The sequence below is a fragment of the Notamacropus eugenii genome, chromosome 3 (assembly GCF_028372415.1).
Source record: "Notamacropus eugenii isolate mMacEug1 chromosome 3, mMacEug1.pri_v2, whole genome shotgun sequence".
Lineage (NCBI taxonomy): Eukaryota > Metazoa > Chordata > Mammalia > Diprotodontia > Macropodidae > Notamacropus > Notamacropus eugenii.
The window spans coordinates 330,383,026-330,409,979 of NC_092874.1; the positions used below are offsets into that span (position 1 = coordinate 330,383,026).

At 38.9% G+C, this 26,954-nt stretch overlaps 1 protein-coding gene across 8 annotated transcripts in view; it reads right to left on the reverse strand.

Moving 5' to 3' along the window:
* Positions 1–5,805: 5,805 nt before the first annotated feature.
* Positions 5,806–26,954, reverse strand: part of DAPK1 (death associated protein kinase 1) — a 232,659-nt gene continuing 211,510 nt past the window's right edge. For 7 of the 8 annotated variants that reach the window (XM_072596956.1, XM_072596954.1, XM_072596953.1 and 4 more), the window contains 6 exons: positions 18,659–18,847; positions 16,499–16,696; positions 14,008–14,146; positions 13,652–13,772; positions 12,125–12,313; positions 5,806–8,370 (listed from right to left, as the gene is read on the reverse strand). In XM_072596956.1, coding sequence (XP_072453057.1) covers positions 7,144–8,370; positions 12,125–12,313; positions 13,652–13,772; positions 14,008–14,146; positions 16,499–16,696; positions 18,659–18,847 — 2,063 coding nt within the window. In that variant the 3' untranslated portion in view covers positions 5,806–7,143. The remainder of the gene's footprint in view (positions 8,371–12,124; positions 12,314–13,651; positions 13,773–14,007; positions 14,147–16,498; positions 16,697–18,658; positions 18,848–26,954) is intronic. The other variant, XM_072596958.1, reaches the window with a different exon arrangement.

Consider the following 26,954-nt stretch of genomic DNA (forward strand, 5'->3'; position numbering starts at 1 on the left):
TGGGACTCATTGGAAAAGACTCTGATGTCATGGGAAAATTGAAGGCAAAAGGAGAAGGGATGTTAGAATAAGATGGATAGGGTTATGAAAATAACAACATGAGCTTGGACAGACTTTGGGATATAGCTCAGGATAGAAGGGCTTAGTGTACTATGGTCCATGGGGTCATGAAGAGCTGGATGAAACTGAATGACTGAACAACAGGCTTGGAATAGCATGAATCTGAAAACATATGAACACTCTGGGGACTTGTATTTTATAAATGTTAATTCATTTTATCCTCACAACAACCCTGGGACGTAGCTATGAGGGAGGTAGTTGTGATTATTCCTCTGTAGACAGAAGTGAAATGAAATGGCAGGGGTCAGACAGCCAGTGTCTAAAAAGCAGGGATAGGGAAACTGTGGCTTTCTAAGGTTCTTGGGAACAGCCTTTTGACTGAGTCCAAGTTTTAGAGAATAAATCCTTTTATGAAGTGGATTTGCTCTGCAAAGTTTGAATTCAGTCAGAAGGCTGCACTTGAGAACCTAGAGGGCCAAATGTGGCCTGGAGACCACATTTCATTGAACTGAATACTTACTGAATATACGTTCAAAATAGAGCTAAAGCAGAACTAAACCACCCAGAGTTTGAGTCATAATGCTTAAGGCTGCATTTCTGGTTAATGAGAATGTCCATTCCCTCTGGCCTCCCTGCACTCTGAGCATGTTAAAGATGGGAAAATTGAGGTGTTGTTTTTCAAATTTAAACGCATTTGGAGTCTGCTACTATGTAATTTTGGGGCAGCTGGGTGGCACAGTGGATAGAGTGCCAGGCCTGGAGTGAGGAAGACTCATTTTCCTGAGTTTCAATCTGCTCTCAGACACTTACTAGATTGTGTGCCCCTCGGCAAGTCACTTAAGCCTGTTTGCCTCAGTTACCTCATCTTCAACATGAGCTGGAGAAGAGAATGGCAAATACTCTAGTATCTTTGCCAAGAAAACCCCAAATGGAGTCTGAAAGAGTTGGACATGACTGAATAGATTGAATAACTCTATAATCTCTGATCATTTGACCTGATCAGAGCTAGAGTGTATATTTGCACGAGTGTGAAGAAAGAATTAGCTGAACAAATCTTGTAGCATGCCTATCTGGCCTATTTAAAAGGGAAATTGTTTGGAAGATATCAACATTTTATTGAAAGGCAAGCAGCTAAAACTATTAGAAAGGAATTATCTTATGACAACAATTGCCTCGATTTGGTGAAACTTGGTCTGGAATAGAGAAGGGTGGATAGAGAGGTAGCTCTGAGCACAGGAAGGATGGGTTTGAATCCAGCCCCAGCATGAACTATATGTGTGACTTCTTAATCTCTTACTGCTCTAAGGAAACTCTGATAATAATAAAAGCTATTGTAGTCCTTACTGTGTGCCAGGCACTCTGCTTAGTGATTGACAATTATCTCATTTGATCTCACAACAACCCTGAGAGGCAGGTGCTATTATTCCCATTTGACAGATGAGGAAATTGAGGCAAATGGGGTAAAATGACATATCTATGGTCCCACAGTTAGTAAGTATCTGACAACCAGGTGGATGGATTGCTGGGCCTGGAGTTAAGAAGACTCACCTTCCACAGTTCAAATTTGGTCAAAGACATTGACCATATGTGTGACCTTGGGCAAGACTTCACCCTGCTTGGCTCCAACTCATGAAAATGAGTTGGAGAAGGAAATGCCAATCATGTCAGTATCTTTGCCAAGAAAACCCCAAATGGGGTCATGAAGAGACAGACAACTGAAAAATGAGCAAACAACAACAGTAGAGTTGTAGATAGGATGAATGCCACAGATATCTTGATTCTGGTGAAATATTTGACATGATGATGAGATGGCATAATATCCTATTACGTTCCTTGTTTAGCCAACCCCAATCCATGGCGTTTCCAGTTCTTTGCTACTACGAAAAGGGTGGCTAGAAATATTTGGAAGTCCATGGGGCCTTTTCTTTTTGTCATATATTATGTGTCTAGCAGTAGAATCTCTGAGTCAAAGAGGATCGCTTAGCATAATTCCAAATTGGTTTTTCACGATGGTTGGACCAACTCCAACCACTAACTACATTAATCAGTCAGTTACTCAGTCACACATTTATTTAAAAAACAGTGATAGAAAGAAAAGCAAAACTACTGTTCTTGCCCTCAAGGAGCTCACGATGGAATTGGGGAGACAGCATATAAACAGCTATGTACATACAAGATGTACTCAGCTAGCATGGGAGGTGATTCCAGAGGGAAGACTGAAAGAGCTGGGAGCTAGAGGGTGCTGGGAAAGGTTTTCTGCTGAAGGTAGGATTTGAGCTCAGTCTTAAAAGAAATCTCAGGTGGGTCTATACAGGTGGGAATACACGAGAGTATTCCATGCATGAAAAATAGTCATTGCAAAAGAGGTGGGGGATGAAGCAGGCCAGTGTAGCTGGATTGCAGAGTGACTACAAGAGAGTGTAATATAAGAAGGCTGGAAAGATAGGAAGGGGCCAGGCTGTGAAGGGCTTCAGTGACAAAGAGAGGACTTTTATATCTGATCTTAGTTAAAATAGGAAGTCACTGGAGTTCATTGAATAAGGAGATGACATGATCAGACTTGTGTTTTATTAGCTGATTAGATGAGTTGGAAGAGGTAGAGATGTAAGATAGGTAGATTAATTGGAAGGTGTGTTAAAATTGTGTCTTGTTCTGGTTCCCTTGTCCCCCTTTGCCCACTTCTAGTCAGTATGGTAAGTAAATTTTTAAGTAGCTGGTTTCAAGTGGCAATAGTGTAGCTAGGTGGTACAGTGGAAAGAGAGCCAGAAAAGACCTGAGTTCAAATCCAGCCTCAAACACTTACCAACTGTATGACCCTGGTTAAGTCATTGAACCTGGTTTACCTCAGTTTCCTCATCTGTTAAATGAGCTGGAGAAGGAAATAGCAAATCGCTCTCGTATCATTGCTAAGAAAACCCCAAATGGGGTCACAAAGAGTCAAATGACAAGTGAATTACAACTTTTTGTATGTAGTGGTAATGGGTGAGGGAGTCCTAGTCTCTAGCTGGGGAATAATTTTTGTATACTCCAGTGTGTCAAGAATCTGAGGATATTGCTCTTTGCTGGTGTTGATAGTAATCCTATCACATATCTTCCTGATAATCAGACATGGCTTATGAATTGCTGTAGTGTCACCCCTTCCTCCCAACACTTCCCAACCATCCTGATCAAGTTCATCATGTAGGGGCAAACTGCTGATGAACACTTCTATACTTAGATGGGTCGACCCTCTGCAGACAACTTAAGCTGCTGCCTTTTTTGATTGGAGGGAAGGCCCACCCATCTGTGAGCTCTGTTAATTTTCATTCCCTCACATGCCCCAATGAGGCCTTGTTGTTATTCAGTTGTTTTGGTTGTATCCCACTCTTCAGGACTCCATTTGGGGTTTTCTTGGCAAAGATACTGGAGTAGTTTGTCCTTTGCCAGCTCATTTTACAGGTGAGGAAACTGAGGGAAATAGGATTGACTCCTCTAGGGCCATACAGCTAGAATCTGAGGCTAAATGTGAACTCAGGAAGCACTCTATCCATTTTGCCACCTAGCTACCCACAATGGGGCATTAAAGTAAGACTTTAATAAAGTTTCATAAGCTTACATGGATCTAGGACCTTACCCACATAGATACTTCTTCTAGGGGGGCAGAGCACAAGCCATTCTGGCCTTCTGGGTAATTCTTGTTCACGTCCTTCCACAATCTTCCATGAACCACCCAGGCCACATGCTAGAGAGGGCTTCCTCTACAGGGTGTTGTTTTTTACATTTCATGGTACTAACGCAACACTCAGTTTGTTCTTCAGTTCTACTTTGCTCTCACTAGGGCTCTTTTTCTGATCATACATTTCCTGGATTATATATTTTTAGGTCACCCAATCCCCATCCCAGGCAGAAGTTACGATCATTAATATATTGTAATCTATTTATTAACACATGTCTTTGCATGGCCCTTTGATACACCTGTTACTGTTTCTTTTCAGTGGAGTATCATGATCAGCAGCCATACAGCATTGGAAGATGACGGAAACTTAAAAAAAAAGAGAGATGGCTTTTAGAATCAGGGAGAAACTTGAAATGATTGAAAAATCCCCACATTTCCCAATTGAAATCTGGTTCATTTTCTTCTTCCTATTTGACTCCAGCACCAGCTTGTTGTTCATCTGTAGTTTCAGTCCACGTGTGGATTGACCCATCCATGTGCATGTCATACTATGGGTAAATGGCATCCTTCATCTACTTGTTTGTTTGGCTTTTTTTGCATGAGTTATTGGCTATCATTTGAAGAGGCATGGTATTAATTGAAGAGGACCCGCAGTATTCTGACAGGATACAGTTATCTCTGTCACATCCTAGGGGTTAGGGGTGTAGGGGTAGGGTGTCCCCACCACCTGGAAAATCTGCATAAAATTGTGTGTCTTCTGCTGGCTTTTGCATTCTTGTCAAAAACTTTAATTTTTTCCTTATTTTAACTTGAAAAGGAAATTGTATATATTTATATTAAAAGATAAAATATGCTCATATAATACTACACAAACATTTTATAGATTTCTAAGTTTCTGAACCTTTTCTGTGTCATGTGCTGGTCTTCGGGTATCCTCTGTGACTTCTGCAAAATTCCCATTTAATTTCTTATGCTGACCTGTGATATATTGAAACCACCATAAGGAAAGTGGAGATATGAAGGAGAACTGTAATTATCCACAAGCAGGAGCATCTAGGAGAATACACCATTTATAAAGGATCTCTCTTTGACTGTGAACCTACATAGGACATAAGTTATGACAAAGTTGTCAAGAAAATTCCTATTTTATTCCTTATCTTAGCAACCTGAGGGGTGTTAAACAAGGTTCTCTCTGATTACATCTCTTAAAGATCGTGTGTGTGTGTGTGTGTGTGTGTGTGTGTGTGTGTGTGTGTGTGTGTGTGTAGCCTGCATTTTATTCCACTGCAGGGTTGCTTAATCTGATGGTATCTGTGAACTTTTAAAAATATTTTGATAACTGCATTTCAGTAGAATTTACTTTACAGTCTTTTACGTTTCATTTTATACATTTAAATGTATTCTGAGAAGGGGTCCATAGGTCTCAACTGCCAAAGGGTCATGATACAGAAAGGTTAGGAATTTCGGCTCTACTGGGCCAAATTCACTTTTTTATTCCAGCCAAGGACAGTGGGCCCTCTCAATTATGAGACTGAAGTGATGTACTGTCAAAAATCATTTACAAAAGTTTTCCTATCATCTTCTCTTGTTCTTATCCTGGAGATCTTTGAGGTTATTTAGATCATTCTAGCACATGCTGATTTTACGGATATATTGGCCAGTTGCTGTGGGTGTCTTCAGTTTCTTTTTGTTAAAGATTCCCTCCATATTTTCCCCCATTCATTTCATATAAAACAATACTTGAATATTGGCATATGGTTTACAAGGCACTTTTCCATACATTACGTCATTTGATTCTCACAATTTTATGAGGTACGGCAGATATGTAATCAGGTCCATGTCTTTTTAGTCTGCCAAAGGAACACAGATGGAGCCCATTCCCTTTAAAATGAGAACACAAAGAAAAATAAGTTTTGTTCTTCCCTCTTCCTCCTTCCCCATAGGGATATTTTAGGAGACCCAATTAAGAATACCCCAAAATTGACATCTATACAACCTGAAATCAGAAAAGGAAAACTCATATCTCGAGTAGTGTTGAGGAATACACAACTCCAAGAAATAATTATTTCTGGAACAAAGTCTAACAAAAATAATGCAACAGGCAACAGTTTATTTATTTTAAAAAATCCCCAAACAAATAAACAAACAAAAAAATTACCCCAACAAAACAAAAACTTCTTAGGACAAAATTTAAAATTTACTACATTTTTAAATTTAAGAAAAAATACCTGTATTAATATATACATACACATATATATACACACATATTGCATGTATATATGTATATACACATATATATTGTGCCATTAATTAACATTACATGCTTTTCAGGACAGAATAGGACATATTCTTGATATTAATTTAAAAGCTATGGATCACAATTTAAAATTACTGCAGGAAAACTTCCTTATTGTTCTTGTGGTTACTTCACACTTCAAGTACTGGAAATAAGCAAACCAGGGTCTGACTGCTGAAAACCGTCTTCTATGCACCAGTAATGACGGACAGCTCTAAAAGATCACTGTGGGATGACGTAATTTACATGACTTTTGGTTATCCCACAACTATATGGACCTTTGACCTGACATGAGAGGAACTAATGAAGCATGACAATTTTGAGGCTCATGGGGAACTTCACAATAAGTTTTAAACAAAAGCAAAATTGGTAACACACAACTCTGTGTAGCAACAAGTGTCACACGTGATACTTTCCTAGGAAAGTATTTTTTTCTCTCTCCCTGTTTATTGTCAAACAAAACACTTCAAAACTGGAAGGAAACCAGAGGTGAAGCACCACTTGTAATGATCACCGTGCAGTTAGGGATATAGAGGTAGCATTTTCTTCATGACATTTCCTGGCCAGCTCTGATGATTCCAAACACATCCTCTTCTGCAAAAGGCACTCACAAAATTCCTATTTATAAATTATACAGTGGTATTATACTATACTGACCACAGACTGCTTAATATGAAACAGTTTATGGTTTATAAAAAAAAGTTAAACCAAGAAGATGATTTAAGGAATAAAACTGGCTTAAGAAATGCACATTTTTGATACATGCACAGTTAAAAAAAAGTCAACAAGATAGCTTTTGAAAAATTTCACTGAAAAGTTGGCTATTCCAATTTAAATAGCAATAGGAAGGAGTACATTGGTGGACTAGATATGGAATTGGAAACACGGAACGTAGACCAGCTCTTTTCAATGGCCAAAGTAAAAGCAACACTGCTGTCAAGGTTGAAAGATGATTCACATAAAACAGAAGGCATGAGGAGGGAGGCAGTGGAGGAGCTGAAAAGGGGAAGGGAGACCTTGGAAATAAGATTGTATATAAGCACGTAAATGAGCACATTCAGAATCCATTGTGATACTGTGCTCCTCTCCCTTCTGCAGTGGGAAGAGCGTCTACTCATACCTATGGCTGTTCTCATCGTGACACAACTGAGCTAATTGAATTATAGGATGTTCCACTATTACAGCTTGAGGCATAGGCTTCTTGGCCATTGGCATCTAGATTTATTTTGAAAACAGAGGATGCCCTCAGTAAAAAGTCGGCTGCATCACGGCGACCTAGTTCTCTCAGTTTGGACATTAAGATGCCAACAGTGCTTTCAGGATAACTGCACCATTCCTGGAGGAGAGCATGGACTGGGCTTGGAAGAAAGTCCTTATGAGTTCCATGATTATACTTTGCCACGAGTTCAGGGAGACCCAGGTTCATGGCGAGAAGACACCAGTCCTTCCCCATAGGATCAGGTGGGTCCAACAAGCGACTCAGTTTTCTCCGAGTTAGGAGGTTCAGATCTGAAGCATGAATATCCATTCCAAGGCTACCCTGAGAGTAGACATCAAGACATCCAAAGCACATAATGCTACTGAAACTTTCCTTATAGCCACCCATGGTGTTAGTCAATGAGGTCTCTTTAAGTGTCTGTGCCCGGAAAAAGTCCCGTGGCTGGTAGATCATGACAGGCTCGTGATGTTCTCTCAGTTGCTGGGGGCTTAGATAATGTTTCACTGTCAACAGGCCTGGTAAAGTGGTGGTCATGACATTCTCAATGGTACTACACACAGAATCCAGAAGAAGACAACATTTGATCTTCTCACTTTCCAGCCCCCTGACCTGCACCTCAATGCCCTGCCCATGGTTGACCAACAGAACAAGCAACTCTGCCCCACGGTGAGCAATTTTGGAGCCATTCAACCACAATCGAATGTCTGCATCCCCTTCAATGCTCTGTTGGTGAATCCATCGACAGAGATTCACCTGTACCTTGTGAAAGATCCCACAAGGGAAAGGGGTGAGGTGTTCCACGGGAACAATTCGCACCCCTCCATATATCATTACTTCATCTTCTTCATCAGTCCAGGACCGGTGCAAGTTGTCAGTCTTGATGAGGGCAGGGATATCTACCATGGTCCCACTGCTCAAGTCCCGGGCACAGATGTCCATGGCATCCAGGATCTGGATTAATTCTTCTATGTCACTGTCTGGTACTAGACGCTGAATGTCCTCCATGGTGTACCGCCCCCTGTAATGGTGTAGAGCTTTGGGAGTCTCCACAGAGAGGAGCTTTCCCAAAACATTGGTGCAGAGCCATCTTGGGTCTAGGAGTATGACGTCTTGTACAGTCTCACTCTGCATTATGTTAATCTGCCAGAGGGAACAACGAGTAGTTGTTTACTGGGAAATAAATACGTACATGGTAGGTTTTATCTTAGGACACTGAAATGCTTCTATCAGGGAGAAAAAGAAAGTCATCTTGCCCTTTGCTATAGAACAAAACAAATTCCAGTAGCTACTGTCCAGGATCTCTAACCAGTTATCAACCTACTCTTGTCTCTCACCCCCAGAATACAGATATTGATCTCTATTATATTCATTAGGATTGCCCTTCAGTGACTCATTTGTGTACGTTCTTTGCTGCCTAGAGAAAAATGAACAGATCCAGTGAAATAGTAATTTAAATGCAAAAATCTTTCTCATTAATTAATAGCTCCATATAATCTGCTTAGATCACCTGGAAGCCTGGGTCACATGTAGTGAGAGGAGCTTGCTGAAGAGGCAGAACAGGAAGGGTGAAGTAGAACCAGGAGGAAGTGAGTGAGTAGAGTCAGGTCACAGGGAAAAGAACGCAGGCAAAGAACACAGGCCAACTGATACATTGTGACAGTTGATAGTTAGAAGGCCCTGACTGAGGGAGAGGAGGTTTGAGACTGATACATTGTAACAGTTGATAGTGAGAAGGCCCTGGCTGAGGGAGAGGAGGTTTGAGAATGGCTTTGCCCCCTGCTGTGATCTTATTTATTAATTTCTTGGTCACCATGACGGATTTGGCTTTCTGGTATTTAAATAAATGTTTTTCTTCTGCCTTCTATATGGAGAGTCTTTTATATTTTGCGATTGAGAATTATGCTGCCATATTCATAGTCACCACCAGTGCTGTGAATAATGCCTCGGCAATTCACCCGACAAGCTGATATTTCTCCAGCAGCTTATTTATGATGCCACTCAAGGCCTTTTTGCCATCTCCTTCTCACATAAATTTCTGCTCAGAATTTTTATTTCTACTGCTTAACATAAGTGAATAATAGTTCCTTGAATATCTCTTATAAGACCCTTCAGGTACAGCCATCAAGACTCCTAACAAATGCATTCAATTGTGAGACAGATGTTGACCAAGCAGGTATACATCATTCACTTGCTCATCCATAGACATTATGATCACTTTATATGTACCTTGCTGAGGTCATCTGTTTATGATAAATCAATTGTGCATCTCTTAGGTCATACTATAATATAGCATGGCACCAGAATCTTTGTAATCCTTGGAAAATCACCATTTAAAATTCAGCTTCCTTAAATATTTTCTAATGTTTCTTTTTTCTCATTTAATTGATGCTGTCATTTAAAAAATTGGGGAGGATTTATGAATTGTCACTTAATACGCTTTGAAACATAGTCACCTTTCCATTTTTATTACTGACAATTGTAGAGGAATGCTTTATTCTGAAAATTCAAAGTATATTTTAAACTGAAACTCCTTTAATTTTTTTTTAATGAGACATAAGAAAATGAAGTTATTTGAGTTCCCTTGTCAAATCCTCTAGGTTGGAGGGTTCTAAATTAACCACCCGAAACTTGGGGAACTTTTCCTCAAAATACTCCCCATTCCAAACATTGCAGCTCAATTTTCCCTTGGCCTAAGAACGCTGTGGAGAAATCAGTCACAGCCCTGTAACTCCTTGGGTCACGATGCTGGGTCATGCCAGGAAACAATCACCTCAGTTCAGAAGATGTTTGCTAAAGGATGTAAAAGCTAACATGAAATCGGTGCTATCATCAGCAGTTTTCTTTTCTTTTTCTAAAACTAGAAATCCTTTGCCTGGGAATGAGTCAGGTTAGCACAAGCATAGGAACTGTCCTTTTAATGAAAAGAGAGGAAAATTACACCTACTATCAGGGATTCTTTGCCTTGGTTCCATGAACTTGAAAAAAAAGGATTTAAAAATAATCCTTTAACAATAATTAAAAATAATAATAAAACATAATTATAAAAAATTTCTCAGTAATCTTCTGTATTTTACTTTGTATGTTTAAAAATATTATTCTGAGAAGGGGTCCATGGGTTTGACCAGATTACAAAAGGAGTTTATGCCACAAGAAAGGTTAAGATTCCCTAGTCTGAATTTTCCTGACATGCAAAAAGGCAGACATGAATGAAGCTACTGTCACTGGACTGAATACTTCTTCACTTCCTTTGTGATCTTAATTTGCTCAGTGCTGGTTAAGAAGAGGGTGTTAAGATAGCTGAGCTATCTGTCTGTCTGTCTATCTATCTATATTCTCAATTAGAATATTGTTTATATGAAAAAGTGTGTGTGTGTGTGTGTGTGTGTGTGTGTGTGTGTGTATTCTGAATTAGAAAGTGGTCTAAAAAACTGGAGGGTAGCATGAAGGAGTAACTTTGTTGTCAGCTAGTAAGGTATGATGGAAAGACTACTGAACCTGGATGGAGACCTGAATTCAGATCCCGTCTCAGTTGCGAGCTGTGGAACCATATCTTCTCAATTATTATTACTGGCAACTCTAAGCCAGAACTTCCTTGTGTGCAAGGGGGAAATTCAAAAAACAAAAAGATATAAAAGTGTTTTGCAAATCTGAAAGCATTATATAAACATCCATAAGAGTTATTTGTAGTAGTAACCCTAAGAATTAATCATGTCAACTTATTCATAACTTATTCAACTTATCCATATGTCAACACATATTCATAAGTATAGATAAATAATATGGGATGTAACAATGATGCAACCAGAACTGGACAATCCAAGTTGCAAATATTACATATTTAAGACTTAAAATAATTTGTCATTTCCAATGCAGTTCTGGGTACAAATTCTTTCTGAAGGAGTTGTAGGTACCAGGTCAAACTAAATTTCAAACTGAAATGTACTTTTTTTTTCTTTTTAAATTCTCATTATAGTATATTGCTTCTTATCTTACAATGTCTCTGTCACAAAATACCATTGCTTTGGTCTCAAGGGTGAGCTTGAGTGATCTGGTCAAACTTATAACACGTTGTCCAAGGTATTAGCCCTTTTAACAGCTCAGTAAAAATACATGGTTCCTGGAGAATGAGGTGAATCCAGGCTCATCAGACATTCAACTACGGAATCTATAAGACAGGAAAATTATGTAGAGAAGACCAATAGTCTGTGTTTTGAGAGCGAGAGGCAAAGAGACAAGTTCATAACTAGGCAGAGGTACAGCTCAGCAGTCACTGGAAGTTGTTCTGCACTGCAACAAAGGGCAAAATGAATTTAAAAAGAAAATCACAATACAAGCACTTTAATGTTCCAATGAACAATTTGCTTAAGTTTTAAAAAATCAGTTAAGATTATGCTATTTCTGGTGATATGTGTATATCTATATACATATATATATTTCAAGAGGTATTCTTTTTACTTATAAGTGTAATTTCTATTCATTTACTTATTTATATGTATAAAATATTTATAAACATCATATAAAAACCAAGCATTTATTAAATAGCACTATCATATAAATGTAATTTATATAATATTAAGAACTTTAATAGTATTAATAATAAATATATGAATATTATATAAGTAAATGTTTATTATTTATATATTACATGTAAATATATATATATGTGTATAAATACATATTTTTTTCTCTCTTTCCTTCCTCCCTTCTCTATGTTCTGTCCACCCTCACTGCTTTTCATGCTCACTACTTCATATTCAGGACCTTTTAAAGACTAATTATTCCCTTCTCACATCTCCAAGTACAGACTTTTCAAGAGAAGTAAACAACCATGTCACCGAACAGAAAAGTTAGGGTTTCTTAGACGTCTTTAATCACCACACTGTGGACTGCTTACTTCTCCTGTGCTGTGGAGCTGCTGAGCAATATGCCTTAAATCCTCTTCATTTGCCAGTGGGTTCAACTGGTCCTGCACATCGAATACAAACTGCTGAAGAGACATCAGCTGGTTGGGCCCATTCAGTTTTCTCCAGGAGGGCAGAGTGGAGATGATCTTCTCACACAGTTGTGTCATTGGAGGACAAACCTAATGAACATCCATTTCTGTAACTAATTGTTGTCTACACACTGAGTATGTACTTTCTTTAATTTTAAAATTTTTAAAATTGATCTTGTGTTTTGACATGGACTAAGTTCTTCCTTCCCTCCTCCCAGAGAGCCATTCCTTATATCAGAGAATGTTTTTTTAAAGAAAAAATGAGAGGAAGAGAAAAAAATATCAGAAGAACCAATCCATACATTGAAAAAAGCCATTGAAAAAAGTGGACCTTTCACTTCTGCAAAGGAGTCTGGGAAGTGCTGAAGGTACGCTTTCAGTGATAATCATTTTTATTCACTCATACTTTTTTGGGGGGAGAGGCAAAGACTCCACTGTGCCAGCTAGCTGCCCAATACATGGCATTCCTTCTCTTCAACTTTGCATGTAAAGATTTTTCTTTTCTGGAACGTACTCACTGCTCACTTCAACTTTTTAGCTTTCTTTGATACTTGACTCTTGTGCCATTTTTTTATGAGCCTTTTGCAATCTTCCCCTCCTGTCTCCCAATTATTATGTTGTATGTAATGTATGTATGTATGTAATATTCCCCCTCATGGAATTATTTTGCATTTACGTTATATGTGCTTCATATGTAACAGCCAATAATAAGAGCTAGCACTCATGTAGTGCTTTAAGGATCACAAAACAAATAAATATCTTGTTCTACTCAAACAACAAATGTGGGAGGAAGGTGCTATCGTTATGCTCATTTTAGAGAGAAGGAAACTGAGGCAGATGTAGATTAAACGATTCACCCAGAGTTATAAAACTAGTTAGTGCTTGAGATTAGATTTGGCCTCGGGTCTGACTCTAGCTCCAGAACTCTATCCCAGTATACCACCTACTGGTCTCATGCATTTAATTATCTTTGTCCATATCTTTTCCCTGGTAGAATTCAAGGTCCTTGAGGGTGGGCACTTCACTATTTTGTCACCACAGGATCTAGCACACTCTTCCTCTCTTCCTCTTCACCTCCCCTCTTCTTTTCAGCTCCCTCTCATCTGTTGTCTCACCCCATTCGAATCAATCAGTAAATGTGCAATATGTGTCTACTGTAAGGGGCCGGTCCTTCCTGCCTGCTGTATTTGTGTTTCTTACCAATACCTGGCACGTATAAGTGCTTAAATAATGTTTGTTGGTTTTGCACAGAATCTTAATACTTACTTAACTGACCTGTAGAACTAAAATGAAGAAAGGATAAAAAAGAGGGGCTCACATTTCAGAAGTACCACGTCTGAAGGCACTAAAGGGGCATCCATCGCCAATATCCCCTAAATGGGCTTTAACCTAAAGAGGTGAGAGTCTTCATTGGGAGGTCCTACTTACAGAAACAATCTGACTTCTTATATCTTGTAAATGATTTCGCAGTAGTTTCATGTCTTTAGATCCAGAAGCACCAGCATCCAAAACAAACAGCTTGTCAGAAATCTGAAGATCATTCCCAAATCTAAGAGAAAAGAGTAGTAGACAAATGGATGGAAAATCTATTTAAAACAGAGATGGACATCATTTTGTTCAAGATACTGTTAACTTTCAGCTTAGGTGAGCTAAGGAGACCCAGTCCCCTGTCTCCCTAAAAAGGTCAACTCAGGGTATTTTTTTTTTAATTGTTTCTCATGTAAACAGTGTTTGCTTTGAAGCAAGTATATGTATGGGTTTGTCTTGAAGACATAGTTCCTTACCTGTTCCTGATTTCTTTCAGCAATGACATATCTTTGTCATAACCAAACTCGCCTCCAGCAGGTCGGGGAACATTCATGATGTCAGCATGGGTCGCCACCAGGACCACTCGAAGTGGGTTTTTCAGCTTTCCGCCAAAAGCTGGTGGAGAGAACAAAAAAGGAAAACTTTAGGAAAGTGACATTTCTTCCTTTGTCTCTTTTTTTCCACATTCAGCTAAATCAGAGTTCATTTCATAGATAGGTAACGTTCCGGATTTTCCCAAGTGTAGGTGAGTATAGACTAAGAAAACTTACAATTATGTCTGTGGACCTCAAGGATGCTAAACTCACTGTCCTAATATTATCTATAGGACTCTCTTCAGAATCTTGGTATCACCCTGGAAATGGAAGTAAGATGGGTGGATCTAGTTCTAATAGCTACTCTTTCCAATAAGAAGGTTTTATTTCAAGAAACGCTATTCTTTTGGATACCAGATAAAAGACCTATATAAGAAATGACCATTCAGTACCTATCTATCTTTTGGGAGGAGAGGTAACCACCAATGATGACTCCTTTTAAAAGATCTATGAAAATTTCTTTGGATACCCCATAATACTACAGAAATGACAATGATGATTAATGGTCCACAACATTCATACTTTGGTATGAATGTAACTGTACAGTACTTACACAAACAATGAACTCTCACTTAGGGGAGAGTTTAAGTAGGAAAGCCTGGAAGATACCATGAAAAAGAATGAGAAAGAGAAAGACACAATATGGCAATATGAATGAGATCATAATACTAAACATACATTTACAAATTTAAACCTACTGTAGCTTTTTAAACTTAAAGGTTTTCTTACTATTTTCTTGTAAGAATGGAATTTTACATAGATTTTTTTTACTGGTGAAGAATGGTTCTCCCATTAATTGAAAAAACAATAGGGACTCGTATTTCAATTCATTCCCTCTCCTCATTAACATATTTAGACAATCTATTTTTGTTAAATTGGCCACTACTCTCAAACTTATTTGCTTTTAACTTTTCTATGACAGAATTAAAGAAAGAAGGAGGGCTCACTTTTGCAATTTTGCATTTAATAAACAGGCTGGAGAATGTGGTAATCTTTAGACTCAATCTGGCCTATAATTTAATTCCATTTAGCCATTAGACAAATACCAAAGAATCAATATCAATTGCAAAAAAAACACTTTGCAAATCTTAAAATTCTAAATAAATGAGTAGTTATATCATGATGCAGATCATTCTAAACATGGAGTATGCAAGAAAAGTCTTTAAAGGCAATATCTTAAATATCCTTAAGGCGGAAGTGTTACTGCATAAAATTCTCTCTTCCCCATGTAGTTGTTTCTGCCTTTTTTTCAGTATTTCTTTGTCCATCTCTTTTTTCTCCTCTTCCCTCCTTTTCTCCTCTCTCCACAGTCATTGTTTAAATTTGTTCTATTTCCTATTATAGTGTTTTATGTCCTCAGTTCTAAGTTTATAAAGAAGATGAAGAAAAAGAAAATAAAATAGATTTTTAAAATTTATATAGCTCCCTTTTCCCACTGGGTCAGTCGTCCTTGCCAGAATATTCCTTATCCCTACTTTAACAATATCAACCAGATCACACCACTCCACATTTCATTGCTTCACAGAAGATAAATTCTGAAATGGAGCATGACCTCTGGAGGCAGAAAATATAATTGCTCTGGCTCATAAAATATAAGGGGTCTGATACTGGCATCAAGGGCAGCTAGATGGTGCAGTAGATAGAGCACTGGGCTTGGAATCAGGAAGACTCCTTCTCCTGAGTTCAAATCTGGCCCCAGACAGTTATGAGCTGTGTGACCCTGGGCAAGCCTCAGTTTCCTCATCTGTAAAATGAGATAGAAAAGAAAATGGCAAACCAGTCCAGTATCTTTGCCAAGAAAACTCCAAATAGAGTCACAGAGAGTTGAACACAATTGAACATTAACAAACTGGTGGCAAATATTACTTTTAGTATTTCTGCCTGGCTCCCCATTGTTCCAATGGTTTTTTTTTCTTTGAGAAATATTGGCTTATACTTCAGAGCAGGCTTTTAGATTTCTACCAAACAGAAACAATAGCTCCAAGATAAAAAAGTTGACCAGCTAATACGATCCAAGTGACAGTGAGAAATGAACAGTTATCAATTTAATATTTGAGAAGAACTGAGAAGTGTTTCTAGAAAAAGAAAAAAAACAATAAATTCCACAAGTCTATTGCTTTTTAACAATTCAGAGAACAAAAACATTTTATCAGACACTCAGCACAAACTGTACATGAGATTAGAAAAGCTGAACGTATAAAGATGTACAGAAATATCCAACCTGTCAGCTCAAACTACTGGCAGGATCCAAGAAATGCTACCTGTATGCTAAATGCCTTCTGGAATCAAGAGTGCTAGGAGCACATCCAGGAAAAAATTCAACAAGAAGAAAGCACAACACTCTTCTGAAAGCCACATATTTCCTGTGGCTTACCTATGGGCTCTTCAACAGGGACAAGTGACTTTAAGAAGCTAAGCCAGAAAATCACTTGATTTAGCTGGATCTCATAAGGTTCTTCAAGACTGAACAGCACTATGTGAATTGAAGTAGGATCATTTGCTGCAAAATAATCATAGCAGCAGAAATAAATAGGATTCCCAGAGAACTCCCAAACGCTGAAATCACCAACTCCTGCAGAGAGAGAAATAAGAGCGATTGTGTGTCTTCAAATAGCAAAAGGCTAAATTTCATTCAGTTTGCCCCAAAATGATCTAGGCGACTAGAATTTGAGGCAGCATTTTTTCATATACCTAAACTGCTATTCCAAGTATATAAAATCATAGAAATTATTAACATTAATAAACATCAATACCAGACCACTTATAAAAGTGCATTTATACTTGCATGTACATGCACACCTATATGTAATTTACATGGAAATTACATGCCCAATAAAGCAATTAAAAATTCCCATTAAGCCCTATTTAGTTACTCCATTGTGGCATAAAAGAAAACTCATGTGAGAGGTTCCAGTAAGGAAACAGAATGTTGGGCTGTTTCTTTCAAGCAGGAAAGGTTTTAAATATGAATCTGATGATGGACAGCATGAGTACTGGCCAAGGACAGGTGCAATTAACTTTGGAGCAACTCATCCTCAGAGGGTTTGTTATGATTAATTTTTTGGCCATATTAATTCCTTAAACAGTCATTAAACATGTAGAAGGGGTATGATCTGTGTTGGTTGTGGGTACCCACGCTAATGAAACCATGGGTCATTTTAGGCACTGCAGAAATACATTTAATAGGAGGGCAGAGAGCTGGATTTGGGAGCTGGGAAGATCTATGTTCAAATCCTGTGTCAGTGACTACCTATGTTTCCTTAAGCGAGTTAGCCTTAGTTTCCTCATTTGTAACATGAGGATCTATTTCCCAGGATCAAATGTACATAAAGTATTTTGCATACTTTATAATGCTACAAAAATGTTAGTTGCTATTACTAAATCATATGTATACATAATAACCTATATTTACATAATGCTTAAAGGTTAGTAAAGTACCTTCCTCACAACAACCCTGTGAAGTAGGTGGCACAAATATTATTATAATTCCCATGTTATTGGATAAAGAAACTGAGCCACAAGGTGGTTAAATGTCCTTGTTATGATTTCATGGGGCAGCTAGTGAATAGTGCCAGGCCTGGAATTGGGAGGATTCATCTTCCTGAGATCAAATCTGGCCTCAGACACTTATTAACTGTGTGTCTCTGGGCAAGTCATTTAGCTCTGTTCACCTCAGATTCCTGATCTGTCAAAAGAACTGGAAAAGGAAATGACCAACCACTTCACTCTCTTTGCCCCCCTCCAAAAAAAACCCCAAAACAAAATGGGATCGTAGAGAGTTGGACATGACAGAAAAAACCACTGAATAACAACAAATGATTTTATAGATACTAAAGCGTTGAACCCATAATTTAAACTCCAATTGATAGGATGAATACCTTATCTACTACAATATGTTATGGACTCCTCTTCGCAGCCCTTAGTTTGGTCCTGACAGAACATGAGTAGGTTAAGAATTGCTTTTATGGAATTTCAGGACACGGTCAATAAATTCACTTTTGAAAGTTAAATGATTTGTTCAATATATACATATAGTTCAATACATACAACAGTCAGTGGTATCAGGCTGCTAAGGAAACGCAGCATAGTAGACAGAGGGCTGAACCTGAAATACGGGAAGACCTGGGTTTGGCTCCTCTCTCAGGCGTCAGCTGTGGGACCCAGGGCAAGTCACTCAGTCTCTGAGCCTCAGATTCCTCATGTGAGGACAAAATTAGGAACCACTTCACTGGGTTGTTGTGAGGAACAAACGTAGGGTGCTTTGTAAACCATCTTCTAAAGGACGATCATTCAGCTGGCAATTTTTGTTGATGGAGATACTCCCTCCCTGGGTCCTTTACAAGACCTTTGTTCCCCTAGACTTAGTCCATTGTCTAATTTTATTCTTTTGCCTTTTTACCTATCACTAACAAGTGTGATAACATTCGGGAATATCTCTCTCTAGCAGATTAAAATTTTAAATAAAAAGTCCAGGCGTTCAGTACCCTTTAGGAAAGAATAGCCCTGCTTCATGGGAACCATAAGTGGAACTTACCATTCAAATAGGCATTCTGGATATCGATCGCTTTGGTTGACTGGTCATCGGCTGAGCAGTGCGAATGGTGGGAAGGAGACACAAACACTTCAAGCATCCCTTTGGTGAGACCTGGCTCAAACATCATGCTACGGCTCCTCACGCTTACGTTTTCACAGCCAGGGTACAGGTTGTTGATACTCACTGATACTAGGGTGCACAAGAAAAAAGGAGGTTGGTCACTTAACACAAGTGAAAGCAAATCTCAACCAGGAGAGCATTTTGTTGGAAAAGATCTCTCAAAGAATATGCTGTAAACATTAATATCTTTGGTACATGGAAAGAAAAAAAAAGATACCAATTTCCACATCTGTAAAATTGATACCAGATTAGATGTTCTTGGGAAAGAGTCTCCTGTTCTTCCCCTGGGCAACCTTGTAGCTGACTGACTTTCCTAAATCGATATCCAAATGACACTGTCTTAAGAGGAACTCCCAAAGGGAAGTAATAAGGAGAAAACAGTTAAATTCCGAGGGCAGTTTTGGGTACCACAAAAGGAATAAAGGGACAGGGTACAGAGTTTAGAATATTATATCTAATCTGCAACATTAGAAGTTATTCCAAGCCCCTCATTCAATAGATAAGGAAACTAAGGCATATTAGGGAATGTCTTGTTCAAGGCCTCAGAGCTACTTAGTAGCCGGGCTAGGATTAGAAACCCTGAGTCCTCTTGTATCTGCAGAAAATAATTCCTTTCCAGTGAGAGGTGGTGAGCCATAATCAAGGCTGCAGGGAGAAGGGGACATTTTGTATGTTTTCTATAATCCTGGAGTACTTAATTTACAATCCTGGAGTACTTATATTAGTGACTCCAGTAAAAAAAAAAAAATGTTGAACTTTATTTGAACTCCAATTTGAGTGGAGTAACTGATGTCAGTACCCCAGGATTAAGCTAGAACCTATAAAGTTCTCTTTCTCGTCTTAAGAATAAATGGGACACATGGCAATGGTGATCATGGAAAGAAAGGAAAAGGGGAGTTTCACAACCCCTTTTCCTTCCTATGAAACTTTGGGAAAGTCTAATTGAGTCTTAGCTTCTTCATCTTTAAAACAAGATGTTATTACCTACTTAGGATAGTGGTTTAAAGACGTATAATGTGTGTAATTACATGCATATGTATATATGTACACAGATATACATACACATGTATGTATATGTATAAATCAACATACAAGAGGTCTGTTATATATGTACTTGCATATTCATACACATACACATATATATGTTTTAGACCTTTGCCCGATTTTATAAATCTCTCTCATCCCATTACTTGTTGTCTCTGAGCAAAGTCTGGATGACTCCATGTTGGGTAGTCTGTAGATGGGATCCTTGCTCAGTTGTAAGTGGTACTGGATGGCTTCTGTGGCCCCTTCCCATTTGGAGATTCTGTGATCCTGTGATATGTTTTGATTCTGCTTTCTTCATTTTTCATCACATCACAGGAAATGTTCCCTATTTTGTAGTATTGTGTATATCCGTAGATATAGATATGGATATGCAGACCCCTGGTAGCTCAGGTCCAAAACTGGAATGAATTTTTATATTTGTAATCTACCTAACAGAAAATAAAAGGAAATCTACTTAGTCATTGCAAGGGAAGGCATAGTCATCTAGGATGAGGCACTGATAAGATTGAACACAGCTTCCTCATCATGCTACTGATCTTGGGTCTTGAAAACCTCAGAGAGGGCTTTCAGCTCCTTACCTCCTAGCTATTTTGTACCCAAGAGGCAAGAAAGCCCTATCAAGGGCCTGAAATTATTTCCAGAGTATGTCTAATTTCAGGTGCAGTTTCAATATCTTTTAAGGAAAAACTAGCCTAACTTCATGAAAGAGTAATATTGTTGTTTGTCAAATTGCATTATATAGCACTTCTATACCACAAGTTTATCAACTATTTCCCAATCACTGCATTTATATTTATTTTAGGAATAGGTTTATACTTGGGGGCAGCTAGGTGGTGCAGTGGATAGAGCACCAGTGCAGGAGTCAGGAAGACCTGAGTTCAAATGTTACCTCAGACACTTGACACTCACTAGCTGTGTGACCTTGGGCAAGTCACTTAACCCCAGCTGCCTCATCCTGGGTCATCTCCAGTCATCCTGATGAATATCTGGTCACTGGATTCAGATGACTCTGGAGGAGAAGTGAGGCTGGTGACCTGCACAGCTCTCCCTCACTCAAAAAAACAAAGTCAAGTGCAAGTCATGTCATTATTTGTCTGATGGCATGGTCTTCTTTGGCAACGAAGGACGAACACACACACAGGTTTATACCTGCTGACGCTCTCCTTACTATACAACCTAAGGCAATGTTCCTAGAAGCCTGGACCTCCCATTCTTCAAAGCAGTGCTGTGACCCTTTTGTGCCACTGGAGCTGTAAGGGACCTTTCTTAACTCTTCTGTTCACTGGTCAGTCTATTCCTGCCAAAGTGACACATTTGGAAATGTGGAATAAAATCTTTAGTATAATTCCAAACTACTTTGAAGTACACTAGAAAATTCAATAAACTGTACAAACCCCTTGACCTGGGAATATTATCACTAGGCATACACACAAAGGAGATTGCACACACGGGATATGGTCCTCTCCATAATAAAAAAAATTTATGATAACACTTTGTTGTAGTAAGGAAGTGAAATGAAAATGGGCTTCCAAGAAAACAAACTGTGGTATATGAATATACTGAAATATTACTACACCATAACATTCAACTAATATGAAGAATTCAGATGATCTTGGCAAGACTTACATGCAGTGACACAGAGTGAAGGAACCAAAGCCTGAGAGCAATTTACATGGTGACCACAAAATATAAAGGAAAATATAATTGAAATGATGGATTTTAGGGGTGCAGGCATCCCAAAATACTGAGTTTCAGGGCAGACTTGCCTGGAAAGAACTTGCCAGTTCAAGCAGTCTTCCAGTCAAGAGGCAAAATGTTTATTATAATACTAATAAAGTGGGCAGACGTCCTTAGGGAATTTGCAGCTTAATGGGGGTGATACTAAAGCTGAAATTGGAAAATTTCAGTGAGTGATGCACCAAGTATACAGTAATTCTGGGAAGCAGAACATGATTGTTCTGTTGGTACAGGATCGTGCTGTTCACACAAGGGAAATTCTACAGAGGTCAGGTTTTTCTTGGAAAAAGGAAAAGATGGATTGCCTGACTGGGACCCACTCATGAGTCATTGTCAGAGATAGGATCTTTGGGCTGGAGAGAGATGTGATTCTAGAGCTGGGGTCCAAGAAGCTCATCAGAAAGTCTTCAGGACCCCAACTGATGCAGTGACTAGTTATGACTTCAGAGGGCTGATGAGGAAGCATTCCTCTCATTTTACTGAGAACAGGTAAATGATAAGTATGGAATGAGACACACATTTTCAGATGTGGTCAATGGGCTGAATTGTTTTTTCCCAAATGTAATTTTTTTTTATTACAAAGAGGATTTTATTTAGGAGTCATTGGTAAGTGACACCAATTTTTTAAGAGCATCAACATTTAAAATAGAAATGTGGCTATTGTTAATAAGGAAATTTAATTCATGCTTTGGCTTCTCATTACAACGTGTGAGATAAGTGTAAAAGGCATTGCTATGCACATTTTACAAATAAGGAACCTGACGCAGATAGGTAAGAGAATGAGTACCTGGCTTTGGCCACATACTGGGGCTGGTCACCCTGGCGAGGCATTAATGGCTAAATCACACATACTTGCTAACTCCCTCAGGCAACTGTTTAATTACAAAGCCAGATTAAAAACAAACCTTGATTAGTTTGGAGTTCTTAAAATGTACTTTAGATTGTTTTTCTCTTGACATGACAAAACTTTCACACCACTCTACACCCTGGCTTATTGCTCTTAGATTGGGGGAAGGGTGGTGAAGGAAGAGTCCAACTACTTAGTCAATATGATACCCATCTTGAAGATATTATTTCCTTATTGGTTTAGGTCCCCTACCAAGAAACCCGCTAGAGCTTCTTGGATTACTGATTTGTTTTTCTCCTTTTCGTTTTAAGACTAAGATTTCTATTTCTGCTTTTCTTTCTTACATCCTCCTTTCCGAACTAGGTGTGGTGGAGTATTCTGGCACTTCCTTCATAAGCTAAACCTATGTCATTTCTGTTTTGGTGATTAACATCAAGAACAGATTTACCTGAATTACCTGAGAGAATAAGGAAAGGGGAAATCTTTTATTAAAGTTTCCATGCTTGCTCTTCTTTATGGTGAAAAACCAATGTACTTTATCAATCAGTCAGTAGGTCAGTCAATCAGTAAGCATTTGTAAGTGCTTAAAATGTGCCAAGCACTATGATAATTAAACACTAAGGGATACAAAGAAAGGCAAAAACACTCTCCCTGCTCTAAAGGAGCTCACATTCCTAATGGAGGAGAGAGCTAGGTTCACAGAAGATATGTATAGAAGTAAAGTATCAGAGGGAAAGCACTAAAGCTGGGGAGGAGGCAGGGAAAGGAAGGAACAGATAGACCATGAAAGGCTTCTAGCAGAAAGTGGGATTTGAATTGTGTTTTAGAGAAAGTCATAGAAGTCAAGAGATGGAGGTGAGAAAGCAGAGCATCCCAGACATTGGGAACAGATAGCACAGAGGTATGGACTGGGAAGATGGACTTCAAGGAACAGTAAGGAAGTTGACACAGTTGGAGCAGACAGTACATGGAGGACAGTAAAGTGTAAGAATGGCAAAGTCATGAAAAGCCTCAAGTGTCATGCCGAGGACTGCAGATTGAGTAGCATGGGGTGGGGTGATATAGTCAGACTTGGGCCTTAGGAAAATCACTGTCAGATGAGTGGAGAATGCACTGGAGTGGGGAAAGACTTGAGGCAGGCTATTGTAATAGTCCAGATGGAAGATAATGAGGACCTAAACTGAGGTGGTGGCAGTGAGAGAGAAGAGAAGAGGGCATATGCTAAAGACACTGTGAGGGTGGAAACAACACAATGTGACAAAAATGTTGTGGATGATACAGGTTGTGAACCTGGGTTCCTAGTAGGATGGTGATGCCTACTACAGTAAAAGGAAATTTGGGAAGAGGGGAGGATTGGGGATAAAAATGAATTCTGTTTTGGACATGGTGATTTTGGTGAAGTATAAGGCAAGGTCCTTGATGACAGAGTGGAATAAAAAACTTGAAGAGAGATGAAAAGGCCTGGATTAGCCATTATTGATATGGGAGAGTCAATTGATCAGAGAGGTAAAGAAAGATTACCTTGTTAGCCCAGGTGAGGTCATATAGAAAATCTGTAGTGGACCAACCTATTTCATGAGCTCCATTCAGCAGTATGTGAATCAGAAGAACAAAGGAAGGTGATGGCAAAGGTAATTCAGGGTCAGGGTTTAGCAAATCATGTTCAGTGACAGGACAAGAAGTCAAGGGACTTCTAAGTAAGTACTGGATTGAGAAGTGAATTGGCTAACTATAGAGTTAGTAGAGAGAGAAGTAAATTCAGAATGGGGTAAAGTAAGAACCTGAAAAAAAATATTGAGAAGACAATGGATTGGGGGTCTTGAACAGGGTGAAGAATGGTTTTAGGAGGGCTGAGGCATATAATATGGAATTATTCAGTTATGATTAAATAGTGCAATGTCATCATTTTAAAGGAAATGGAATACATGAATAATGGTCAGATCCAGTATGTGACTATCTTTATATATGACTGAGGTAGAATAAGAAATAAGTGATGGGAATTGAGTAGAATTATGAATTTGGAAGTTGGGGAGAATGTCAAAATGTATGCTGAAGTCGCCTGGTATGAAGTGAACTGAAATTCTCTGAATCATGTGGTAAATTCATTGAAGAAGGATGAATAATGTCGTGTGGGTCAACAGAAAATAACACGGACCTCAAAAGGAGATGTAGCCGAATGATGGTAGTAGAGGGAGAGCCTAAAAGTGGCCACAAGGAAGAAGGAATATTCTAACTTCTCAACCATGACCAGCGGGATTTGAGTGGCTGGGTGGTGTAGGAGTGAAAAAGACAATATTGGAAAGTGTGGTCAAGTGTGCAGTGTCATCAGAAAGTGCAAGATTTCAGTGCACACTGGAAGATGGAAGGAATGAGAAAGGAAAAGGTTTAGGATGAAAGGAGGTTTGTTAATTATGCATCAGGCATTCCAGATTTCACAGCGTAAGTGATAGGCAGATCTGGAGTGAGATGCTGAACAGAAGGAAACTCTGAAAGCTTACAAATAATTTGATCAAATGCAAATGCAAATACAAATGCTCTGTCTTCTTATCAACCCTTCCCTTTGGGGGGAACAACTAACCAACGAAAAGGCATGAAGGAAAAACTTAAAGAGTAGCTAGACATAATCATTCTTGCATTGGAAGAAAGGAAAAGGTGGAAGAAGCTTCTCAGAAAGGCTGTTCCTGAGTATCCAAGACATCTTGAGGTGGATCACTTAGTTTACTGTACAGTTTCTCCTAAGAGAATTTAGACACCATGAAACTTGATGACCTGGGTGTATTTAGATACCTCCTGAAGGGGCTTGTTACTTTCTGTGGTACTCACTGACAAACTACAACTTCTGTGTCATATTTTGTAAGGAACCTAGTTGAAGGTCATCATCTCAGGCAGACATCTCAAATCAGAAGGCACAAAGGACTATTCTAGTTCATTCTTTTGAGGGGGAAGTAGTTGAGGAAAGTAATACAGATCTATATGTGTGCATACCTCCAACCTTAAGGCCCCATCTTGGCTGTTATGTGGGGGCAGCTTCTGGCTGGCTCAGAGGCTCACTGACTGATAGATCTTCAATCACTAAGTGAGCACACAGAGCAAAGACACATTCATTTCCAACAACTGGTATCAAGATTGTATTTTTCAGGCTGACCTTTGGAAGTTTTATTCTTTTAGATTCAAGGTTTAATAAACATCAGTGGAAGGGTCTATCACCAGAGTAGCCTCATGAGAAAGAAGCTGGAGGGGTTGTTTGCCTTAGTCTATTTCTTGTGCCACCACTCCCCCCCCCCCCCCCCCCTCAACTTTTTATTTATTTTTGGTGAGGCAACTGACATTAAGTGACTTGCTCAGGGTCACACAGCTAGTAAGTGTCAAGTGTCTGGTCTCAGGATGGATTTGAACTCAGGTCCTCCTGACTCCAGGACCCATGCTCTATCTACTTCACCACCTAGCTGCTCCCCTCCCTTTAAAATCATCATTGTTTTGAAGAGGTGGTGCTAGAGAGAACTATAGTGAAATGTGGAAAAAAAAGAGTCCTAGGGTGAGAAAAAGAAGACCCGAGTTTCAGTTCTAGCTCTGCAACAGACTTACTGATTATTCTTGGGGAAGACACATTTTTGGGGGGGAAGGGAAACCTCAGCTTTCCCATTTGCAAAAAAGTTTATAACTAAAGGTGTGTTGGGAGCCTGCTGCATTTACATATCAGAAATCAGCAAATGCAACAAATCAGGGCTTGTTTCCTGGCTTTGTTGATTGGATGGTGATAGAAGAAATGTTAATAATGAAGATTAAAATTTAAAATGTGCAATGAATATATTAACAAAAATTTTCCTCCGAGTTATTGTTAAATATTTACCAGCAGACCACTGGAGATAGTAATATTTAAACTGCCTTACTGGTTTGTTGTGATGAAAGCACTTTGTAAATTTTCTGTATTTTATTATTAATTTTAGGCCTGACAAGATATAAGAATCTTCTGTAATACTCCATATGGAAGACAGGATTTGAAGAAATAAAACTACCAAATTGTCACTGGTCATGAAAATGTTTGAAAATCTTAATTGTTATTTAGCATCAATTCCTTGTCTCTGGATGGGAATTTAAAGAAACAATACCCTCTTTTACTCAATGTAGGGGTTTCAACCCTGGGGGAGGCCATTCAGTGTTGGCATATGACCACCTCAGATCACCTCATCACAGAATCTCAAGATGATGAAATGCCAGTAATGGGACCTGAAGTGCCAATCTATACCTGAGCAAGAAAGAATCCCTTCCATTGAGACACCTCCCAAGTTGTCATCAAGACTTTGCCTTGAGCTCCTCCAATGAGGGGAAGCCTACTTCCTTTCAAGGCAGCCTAGTCCATTCTTAAATGATTCTAATGATAAGGAAGTTTTCTCCCTTATGCCAAGCCCTATTCTACTTCTTTATTGTTATCTCTCATTCCCCCTAGTTCTGCCCTCCATTCAATCAAAGTGAACAAGTCCCAACTCTTTTCCCCCACGAAAGACCTTCAAATGAAGAGAGCTGAAGACAGCTGGTCTTCCCACA